Source organism: Bidens hawaiensis, unplaced genomic scaffold (genome assembly GCF_021521415.1).
Source record: "Bidens hawaiensis isolate Kalapana, Puna unplaced genomic scaffold, B.hawaiensis_p1.1 tig00000978_1, whole genome shotgun sequence".
Classification (NCBI taxonomy): domain Eukaryota; kingdom Viridiplantae; phylum Streptophyta; class Magnoliopsida; order Asterales; family Asteraceae; genus Bidens; species Bidens hawaiensis.
In genome coordinates, this window is record NW_027491058.1 from 3,306,044 (window position 1) to 3,316,927 (window position 10,884).

Consider the following 10,884-nt stretch of genomic DNA (forward strand, 5'->3'; position numbering starts at 1 on the left):
GTTATTTTATCATTATTTCTACATATTATTATTACACAATGGTGTTATTAGTATTTAAAAAACATAATGATGAGTTGAAAGACACAGTGACGAAAAAACACAATGACGAAAAAAGACACAATGATAAGCGAAAAGGCACAATGGTGTGCGAAAAGACACAATGGTGTGCAAAAAAAGACACAATGGTGTGCAAAAAGACACAATGGCGAAAAAAGACACAATGGTGTGCGAAAAGACACAATGACGAAAATAGACACAATGATAAGCGAAAAGACACAATGATGTGCGAAAAGACACAATGACGAAAAAAGACACAATTATAAGCGAAAAGACACAATGACGAAAAAAGACACAATGATAAGCGAAAAGACACAATGGTGTGCGAAAAGACACAATGATAAGCGAAAAGACACAATGGTGTCCGAAAAGACACAATGACGAAAAAAGACACAATGATAAGCGAAAAGACACAATGGTGTGCGAAAAGACACAATGACGAAAAAAGGACACAATGATAAGCGAAAAGACACAATGGTGTGCGAAAAGACACAATGACGTGATTTTTGTTTTAAATTTTATATAACAAAAATCATAATCACATTAAAGATAAAAAAAAACGTTTGTTATTATGATGAATTTTTTTTAAAAAAAATATCAAACGAAAAAGTTATAAACGTTCTAAAATGATTGGGGTATTAACATGTGTCTTGCATGTGGAGAGTGAAAATGTGTACAATTACTTTTATACCCTTTTTCCTTTGGTCCCCAATTAGCACATGTCAATTATTTATAGCTTCTCACACTTCTTATTTTTGTTACCCTTTGTAGAATAACTTGACCCTATTTATAAAACTAAGATAAAATGCTAAATGAATAATAAACTTTAAATTTTAAATAGATCATTATCATAACCAACCAATCCAATACCAGTAAACACCGGCTGATTTCCTGTCGTGTCCCCACCGCAATGCATGGATTTAACTAATACCGATTGAGAGTTCCACCACCCCGCCACCACCACACACACACCCGCTCACCCTATAACTAGAATGGGTTGATCACTTGATATCCTTATTAGGACTCATAATCTGCTCATAAGTAGTTGGGTCATAACTTGTTTATAATTTTTTTTCTAACAGCAAATTTCGTATTTGTTAGTAATTAATCATTAGCTTATTTGACTAGGGCTTAAGGTAGCTTTTTTTTTTTCCGTGACTAGCTTGAATAACTTTTGACATTCTATTTTCCTTGCATATTGATCATTTGATTCTCTTTTTTGAGACGTCTATATGTTAAAATTTGTGTTTAAGTTGTTACCTTGTTGTATGAAATGTCGGGTGGTGTGCCGTATAATTTAGAAAACCGTCTCTCTTTCACACCTATAGTTACACTTTCTTGATGTAGTTAGAAGCACATATCAAATGGCAATCAAGAAACTCATGATGTCAAAAGGTTCTAAACCTTCAAGGTTTACAATGTTTATTCCAAATAATAATAAAAAACTAACAAACTAAACATTGACAACCCTACTTATAGTAAAACGGAAGGAGACAAACTTGGAAACAAAATAAATATAAAACAAAAAAAAAGATAAAGTAACAAATAAAATGTTCCCGTTAAAATGCTCCTGCGTCATTTCTACTATGTGTTTCATTTTGAGTCAATCGTAAACAAGTGATCATAACTCCAAAATGCTCCAAAGTGATTGGTTCAATCGTAAACAAGCGATCATAACTCCAAAATGCTCCAAAGTGATTGATTCGACGCTTTTATCTAGCTATAAATGAAATTCATGTTTGCAATTTATTTTCATATTGAAAACTTTAGATCTCAATATTCATGTAGTAGTCTTTGTTGATTATGGTAAATTGGTTTAGGGGGACGGGGTATCTTGGAACCCTTGAACCCATAAAGCCGACCAATAGGATGTAGCCACCTCATCCTAAGTGAATCCAAACGTACTCATTCCACTTGCGGCGGTGTTCTAGCTCCATCATTTGAACCTGCTTCCCCAAAAACCTTCCTCCCATCTTGAACAGGTTCTCAAACCAGTGAACCCCCTCCCCCACCCCAAATTCTCGGGGCAATTGCGGCACCGATCTTGTGAACCCAAACGAATCAAGGCTCTCGTCTTGTGAACGCCCCAAGCGCCATGTGGAGATTGCTATGAAAGATCATCAATTGGAGATTCATTCCGGTACCTTATTGGGCATCGTTTATCAATTACGAGGCAGAGGTTATGAACAGGAATGTAAACGAGAATGTCAAATGGATCATTCAATGGATGGATTACGAGGCCCGGTTGAAATTGGTGGATTGATCATTTGTTGAACGTCATCCAAAGATCATTATCATGCTGTCAAGGAACTGTTTCTGTTCAAGAAGCTTTTTTCATTATCATGAAGGTATTGATTGCTTATAAGTTATTAGTTCCATTTTTATTCCTTTCAAATATTATTCTTTTCTTAGGCCAACAGAATAAAACAATCAGCTTCAATATGCAAACCAGTTTACTATATAATATATATATATATATATATATATATATATATATATATATTATATGTTGATGTTGATATTTAAGGTATGAAAAACATCTTTTAATCTTCATGTAATATGTAAACTTCATAAAAGAAAGGAAAAAAACCATGCCATTTAAGACAAAACATTCATAAACCAAAACTAGTTACTAGCTATGACTACCAACCAAATCCATAACCAAAGACTTTTTTGTAACTAACAAGCTCATTTCAACTTTTAAGGTGAAGCATTCTTTACATTCCAAATACCCGGGAGGCATATACTTCGCCCGAAGCGGGCGTTTGGAACATATAGTCACCATAACCAGACAACAAACTGTCTAACCCATACCTTTCTACCCCACTTCTACCACCACCCTGTTGTTGAACATTAACCTGCTGCAACTGGCTATGCTGCTGATACCCACCACCAACACCTGGCTGTTGGGTAAACAAAGACGGGCTGTAACTCGCTATCCCAGAAGTAAGACCGCCATACAAATCAACCTGAGATGAAGGAAACCTGGGTGATGTTATGTGTTGCTGCTGTGGTTGCATTATGGTTTGAGAAAACTGAGGTCCCGATTGCTGTTGCATAAAAAGCCAGGGCTTTGAGTTGGTCAAAACGTTTGGTGATGATTTGCCTCCATTAAACATTGTAGCATGATTGATAAACTTGTCATTGATGTTGCTTAGACTCCCCAATGATGGTGGGTCATAACGAGCGTTTGGTCCGGTCCTCATATAGTTTCCTAAATAAACACAAGAACAAAGCAATGTAATTAAAGTGGTAAACTGAAATATCCAAGGAGAAAACTGAAATAACCGAACCAAAAGAAAAACTGATGGTTTAGTTTTATGTTATCATAAAGACCAAAATTTCGGTTTGGTTTTGCATGTAATGGAAACCGAAAAAACCAAACCCAACTGAATTTATAAATTTTCATTTTTTTATTTTTAGTTTTAAGTAATTTATAAAGAATTTAACAAATAGTGTTTTCAAAATATTTTAACCCAAATGTATAATAATGAATTAGTTATTAATTAAAAAAGATATTTAGGCCCCAATTCATTATTTTGGGCAATTTTTTATGCCCAACGTTTCAAGCTCAAATGACAACCAAAAAATCCGATACTGAAGCCAAACTGAAAACCAGAACTGAACGGTTTTCAAAAACGCAAACCACGCTTTGGGTTCGGTTTTAGTCCAAAACCGACCTATACGCACCCCTAAATCCGATATAGTAATTCATCACATAACTCTGTTTATATATGCAACTTACAAATTAGAGACTGTCAATAGTAAATAGACATATACGGAACATCCTATATTATTCACAAATAGTCTAGCAGTTCCATTTAAGTATGTGTAAAGCCTAATTATGGAAAATGCACATCAAAACCAACAAAATAGTACAATATCTCGTAGACCAAAAGCAACCAATACTTGAAAATACACCAAAAACGATATGTTGAATGACAAATTAAAGTAAATATGCATTTTGTGGACAAATAGAGCATATAATAACTAATACATGTAAATATGCAAAGATACAGTTGGAGTGTAAAGAGATTGCTTACCTGAGCTGACAGCAACAGACTGTTCAGCTCTTACACAGGCGGGAAAACCAGGTGGAGGCTTAATGGTTGCTGAAAATCCTGGTGGTGCCAACTTCTGTACCCTAGATGCTATTATTTGAAACAAAATAAGTTAATGTATATACAAACATATATGCATGTGTTTGTGAGAGAAAAAGAGAGAAACGTACCAATGGTGTTAGGGCTGAGATCATTTTGTTGACCAGAAAATCCACGTTCATTTGCAAATGAGAGAATAGACTGATCATTGTTTTGGAAATTCCAAGAACGCGTGTCTTTCGGTTGCAACAAACCAGCTACTGCTTGAGGGTACAATGAATTATCATCATCTAAATCCATTGACAAAATATTGGATATTATACTACTCTCCAAAGCAGCAGAATCTTCATCATCATCATTATTATCAATCCGTCTCAAATGCTCCACAATTTCTTCATTAGAAAACGAATTAGCGCCTCTGTATATCTTATCTGACTTTGCCAAACTTTGAAACTTGTTTTCATTGTACCCGTCACTCAATTCTGAATCCATATACGGGCCCACTGGTATATTATCTTCTTCATCTGCACTAATCTGATTATCATTTTCATTCTCATTTTCATTTTCAGTATGATACGATGAATGATCACTGTGGCTCTTAGTTGTTTCAGCAGGATGAGAAGGAACGAACGAATCCTTTGAGTTTTTATCATCAAAAGTTGGTGAATTAACAAGTGGGCTTTCATTCTCGACATGCTTACTATCAGAGCACAGCATATCAACAAAAGTTGTCACTTGTTTGGATGACTTGATACGCAAGTTATCTTCATCTGCATAATTTTTTGGAGCATGATGGTCTGAACTAATCCGATTATGATTTTCGGTATGATACCAAGAATCCTGAGAAAGAACATCATAAATATAAGAAAAACATGAACATAAGCCAGCTCATTACAAGGATATAACTGTATATGTCTTACTTTTGTGCTATAGTTAGATACATGATCCTCAGTTGAAGCATTCTGGTTATTATATTGCTCAACTACAGGTGGTGGTAACATACTTCCTGATCGTCTATGCACATATTTTGTGCCAACTACTTCCTGAACTCTATTCCTGAAATACAATATTTTATTATAAAAATGATCATTAAAGAATCTCGAGTTTTTAACAGATGTATAACAAAAGGATATTGAATGTGTGCATAGAATACCTAGTATGAACTGCAGCTGCTTCATCTCTACCAAAACTATCTTCTTCAGCACCAATAGTATGCAAATACAAACATACAGGATTGTTGCAAGACTGATCATACCAAAAATGAATCTCAAATTAATTCACTTTAATCTAAACTCAAATTTCCATAAGAAAATCAAACTAAAATACTGATTTGATGCACTCATATATATATATATATAGGGTTCAGATCTCCTCAGAACTCCAAAAATTTTAAGAACTCCTGACAACTAATCATTTTATTATTTGAGGGTAGTTTTGTCATTTATTGTATGTATGTGATTGCATATATGTAATCACACATATTTGTAATAAACAAATGACATATATGTGTAATAACCTACTTCACATATATGAAATCATATAATTATATATAAAAAAAGGACAAAAGTACCCTCAAATAATATTAAATATATACAATTAAAAAATAAAATGATTAGCTGCTAAGAGTCCTTAAAGTTCTAAAAATATTTGGAAGTTCTTTTCGGAACCAATTTTATGTTGAGAACTGCGATAACCGCATAAAGTACTTGAACTTGTTGCATTGATGATTTAATGAGATAGTGGGCAGGCAGTTTCGTAACCGCCTTCTGTATCACAATTAAAGCAAAGGTTACAAGTTCGTTCTAATGTTCTTGCTGTTCTTCACATTATACTGGTTCTGAAAAGAATGCATACACGCACATAAATACATACATACCGTATTCCGTAACCACGCATGACAATATTTTGCAGTCCCGAATGATGCTCTGCAAACATTAAATTCAAGAGTCAAGACAGTGATCAAGAATGTAAATGACGATGATGATTGAACACACATAATTGTTTTTTTTCTAAAAGGAGGGGGGATGGCAGTGGGGGTGGAGGTGTATGTGCTTACCTTAAAGGCCTTCCATCCAAAACATAACCATGTACCGATTGGATACATGTCACTGCCTCCTCCTCTTTCGAGTATGTAATATATCTGGGAACACAAAAATATTTATCAACTGATATAACATCTAAAAAAAATTAAAATTAAGGCGATTACGTACACACTGAAAGTGTCATTGGTAAACTGCTGAAGGGCCCCACCCGCCGTCCGAGAAAGAGAAACCTTTGTTACTTTCCCGTATTTACCAAAATATTCTTTTCGCTGCAACAACTGCACCAAAAAATAACTTATCAACAACAGCATAAAACTTGGAATAAAATATGAGCTTTTGTAACAATAAAAAACAAAAGGTTGAAAGTGCACACATCCTCATCAGCAAGATCAAGAGGTAGTCCAATGATATATGCCATTTTTCTCTGAATAACTCGAACATTGCTAAGATCTTTCTTTCCTTCATTTGACTTTGACTTTCCCTTTGATACCTTTTGTTTTTGACTTGAACTATTGACCCTATATGCAATAACCACTAATTATAGATGTACATATCAAATGTAACAGTAAAACTTACAGGCTCTGAGACCAAATGTATTCTAACCTTTGAAAATTCGCTTCTAAACCTACAACCTTATTCTTATCATAAGGTGTGCGACATGCAGGACACCGCCCTTCTGTTGCATCCTTCTCAGCCATGTCCATTATGTGATGCCAACACCAAACACAAACCTGCAGCAACAATACCATTATAATTACTTAACAACTTACTATTTTCCATCTTGTCTATCAATGCTAACAGATTTAAAGGACCAAACATTTGACCTCCGTGTATCTAATCAGCCTAATTTAGATGATGAAGTTGAATAACTTTGCATAATTCAGTCAAAGAATTTAAAAAAAAAAAACATATGTAATAACCCTCTAAAAAGAATTTTTTTTTTTTTTGCCAAATTTTCTCATGGTGACAATTTGAACACTTCAGATTGGACATGATTCTATCAATTTATTTCTTATAGTGTATTGTACGCAACAAAATTCTCAAAATAATAATCACAAAATCATCCATACATTGCCACATCTACAGTAAGATTAAAGAAATTTTGACATGATTATAGCCATTGGAAATTAAGCGCATCCCGCATACATATGTAATCAAGAGCTGAGGGTCTCTCTTTAAGCCACCTCCCTATCCCATTGGATAGAGGTACGGTGTGCCTACATCCCACCCTTCCCAGACCCTACTTATAGTTTTACTATTGGTGGGACTCCATTGGGTATGATTGATTGATTGAAATTAAGCGCATCACCATATTATGGACTACGGACAAAAAAATGTCACCTAATATCATTTAAAAAATTAAAGATTAGAAAACAAGTATCAACAAAGTACAAACTCCATTGATGACTAGTAGTTTACCAGCCATATGTCACCTCAACTAAATGTCCCCAATTATGAATACAAGTATCTACAAAGTACAGACTCCACTGATGACTATTAGTTTAACAATCGTTTGTCACACCAACTAAATGTGCCCAATTATGAATACGAAGCATCAACTACAGATTAGAATATAGGTATCAACTAAAGATAAGAATACAGGGTATCAACTAACTGTACCCAATGATGAGCATCAGCTGAAAACATCAACAAAAGTTGGATGACTATATCACTGTATCAGATAGTCCATATAACTAAACTAACTGCAAAATTAATCATACAAAACTATATCACTCCTCGCTCGGGTCGCCTCTTTTTAAAACATTTGTCAAATCAACTTAAGAAGAAAATAAACCAATGACTGTAAACTCAAACCTCACATCACCACACTTATGGGTAAAAAAAAGTCACCTAATATCATTTAAGACATAGAAAATTAGAATACAAGCATCTACATAGTACAAACTCCATTGATGAGTAGTAGCTTAACAGTCATATGTGACATCTACTAAATGTGCCCAATTATCTATGCTATCAATATCGGTGCTATAGCGGTTCCATCTGTAAAATAGCGGTCGAAATATCAACCCAAATATCGGTTCCGATATTTGCGGTGCTACTTACCGATATTTTGCCGCTATTTGACTACCGATATATCGGATTTATCAGCGAGTTTATCAGTTCAAAATTTTTTACCCAAATTTGTTAAACTTTTCGGCCCAAAGATGATTCCCGCTACATTTTGCCCAGAGCCCAATTCCATTTGATTTAACCCTAAGATCACGCTATAGAGATGATGGTGATGCTACAGTTGAAGTGGACGATCTTGAACAACAATTGGAGGATTTGGTTGATGTGGACTCCGAGGATGATTTAATGGCTTTCGATTAATTGATTAAATCATGTCTTAAATTAAAAATATTGTTATTCTGTGTTTTGAACTGTTGACTTTTATGATTTTGGTATTAAGACTTAAGTATTAATATTAGATAACTTTTGGTGTTATATATTACAGAACCCTTAAATTATTTAAGAACTTGAAGGAATCATTGAAAACTAACGTTTTTTATAAAAAATTTTGTATGTTAATGTTATTTGAGTGTAATTTCATCATTTTGTATATCTATATTTATAATTACAGTTTTGAAAATTAGTTTTTATACATATCTATGTTTTATTTTACACCTATGTAAATTTGTTAATACATAAATTTTACACATATGTAAACTTGTGATTTATATATGTAATCAAAATTTTTTATATAAAATACGATAAAACTACTCTTAAATAATGTTAGTATATAAAAAAAATTAAAAAAATGTTTGATTGTTTAGAGTTCCTAACAGTTCTTAACTTTTTTGGAGTTCTTAAATGATACCGACCCTATATATATATTATATACACCGCTATCCCACCGCAATAACCAATATCTCAGGTATCGATCAATGACCGATATCCGCTATTTTTTGGCATTAACTGCATAGCCAATTATGAATACAACTATCAACTAAAGATTAAAATATAAGTATCAACTAAATATAAGAATACAAGTATCAACTAATTGTGCCCAATGAAGAACATCAGGTGTAGGGCTGTAAAAGAACCAAACGTTCGGCGAACTGTTCAATAAATGTCCGGCAGGAAGTTCATTTATGTTTGCTCGTTTAATAAATGAACGAAACATGAACAAGAAATTTCATTCGATTTAATAGCAAAAATATATACTCCAAAAGATATATGTGAGCATTATGTGACTAATTTACTTGTAAATTAACATATAAACATGAATGTTAAAAAAACAGCAACATAAACTTGCCACCCAAACTGAACTGTTGACACTAACCATTCCAGGTTAGCAAAATTCAGTAAAACATTGTTTATGTTCATTTGTGTTTGTGAACCGTTAACGAACAAGTTCATTTCCTTAATGAACTAACACGAACAAGAAACTTAATTCGGTTTGGTGTTCGTGAACCGTTTGTGTGTCCGGTAAAGCTTCACAAACGAACATGAACAAGGCCTTGTCCAGTTCGTTTACAGCCCTAATCAGGTGAAAACAATAACATAATATCAACATAACACTGTACCAAACAATCCATCTAACCTAAACTAACTACAAAATCAACTTAAAAACCAAATAAACTGTAAACGCAAACCTCATAACCACACTTGCAAGGATTCAACTGCTGATCCGTCCAATCCATCTCTTCGGCACACAACGGACACTTCTTCTCCTCTTCATTACTCATAACTCCTCTGAAACACACACCAATAACCAAAAACCACCACAAATTAACCTAAATTCACACACAAAACCCTAATTTCCACGGTATGACGTCATAAACCCTGCATTACCCCCCAAAAACCCCAAAATTGAACCGCATTTGACGTAATTCACACCGTCGTCACACTATAACCCGATAATTACAGAAAATCCGAAACTAAATCATCGCATGTACGCAAATGTTGAGTGATTGCGTGAAAATGTGAGTAATTAGGGTTTATAATTGGAAGAAAGTGATGTAAAGGTAAAACTTACTTACAGTGATTGATTGATTGATTGGTGTATTAAAGATGAAGAAAGCAGCAGCAGATGGAATTGATTGAAACGAAGACTCAACGCTTACGACTTCGGCATATATAAAGAAACGGAAGCCACAGAATCAGAATGAATATTGAGAGAGGTTTTGTTTTGTTTTTATTATTATTATTATTATTATTATTATTATTATTATTGTTATTACAAGTCTTATTATTGTTTTATGGTTTTATTACTATTATATTTGTACTTTTTTTGTCTTTTTGTGAGTGAGGGCTTCCTTTTCACATTTTGGGTAGTGAACGCATTCCAATGTTGGTGACTTGTCATGCTTCTCTTGACACATGTGATCACACGATTTTGAGATTGACTCGTTAAAAACTAAAATGGAAATGAGTTTAAACGAGCTTAAGTCTAAGTTTCGGGTCTATAAGAAGTATAAAATACCTTTACATGGCGATGTTTAGGTATGGTGTGAAAGGGAGTTAGTTATGTGGTTACGTAACATGTTTATATTTTCTACTTAAATGTGTAAAGTACAAATTTTTATCAGATTCTTGTAGTTATGTGTGTGAAGTTAGTTGTGTAATAAACGTGTAGGATGACAACTAAGATATCATGAATACAAGGTCCTTAAGTGTGTGATCTTTACATGAAAACTCTATACCATGTGAAAAAAAACTGATGCGTTGATGATGTTTTCATT

General features: G+C 33.8%; 1 protein-coding gene across 2 annotated transcripts; it reads right to left on the bottom strand.

Moving 5' to 3' along the window:
* Window positions 1–2,623: 2,623 nt before the first annotated feature.
* Window positions 2,624–10,349, bottom strand: LOC143550363 (uncharacterized). Of its 2 annotated transcripts, none has more exons than XM_077041028.1 (12): window positions 10,183–10,349; window positions 9,796–9,895; window positions 6,803–6,930; window positions 6,573–6,717; window positions 6,368–6,477; window positions 6,214–6,297; window positions 6,034–6,082; window positions 5,311–5,402; window positions 5,078–5,213; window positions 4,289–4,997; window positions 4,101–4,208; window positions 2,624–3,271 (listed from the first exon to the last, which is right to left on the bottom strand). In XM_077041028.1, the coding sequence occupies exons 2-12, from the start codon at window positions 9,886–9,888 to the stop codon at window positions 2,775–2,777; spliced, it is 2,151 nt and encodes a 716-aa protein (XP_076897143.1). In that variant the 5' UTR covers window positions 9,889–9,895; window positions 10,183–10,349; the 3' UTR covers window positions 2,624–2,774. The 2 variants fall into 2 exon arrangements, with proteins under 2 accessions (XP_076897143.1, XP_076897138.1); XM_077041023.1 differs by having other exon boundaries at window positions 10,179–10,349.
* Between the last annotated feature and the right edge of the window lie 535 nt (window positions 10,350–10,884).

What these genes read in the sequence shown, in the direction of transcription:
- LOC143550363 (XM_077041028.1), bottom strand. Translation starts at nt 9,888, where the DNA reads ATGAGTAATGAAGAGGAGAAGAAGTGTCCGTTGTGTGCCGAAGAGATG. An exon ending in TTGATCTTGCTGATGAGGAT is followed by an intron (nt 6,478 to 6,572) that starts GTGTGCACTTTC and finishes TTTTTGGTGCAG; the next exon opens with TTGTTGCAGCGAAAAGAATA. An exon ending in GTCTGTTGCTGTCAGCTCAG is followed by an intron (nt 3,272 to 4,100) that starts GTAAGCAATCTC and finishes GTGTTTATTTAG; the next exon opens with GAAACTATATGAGGACCGGA.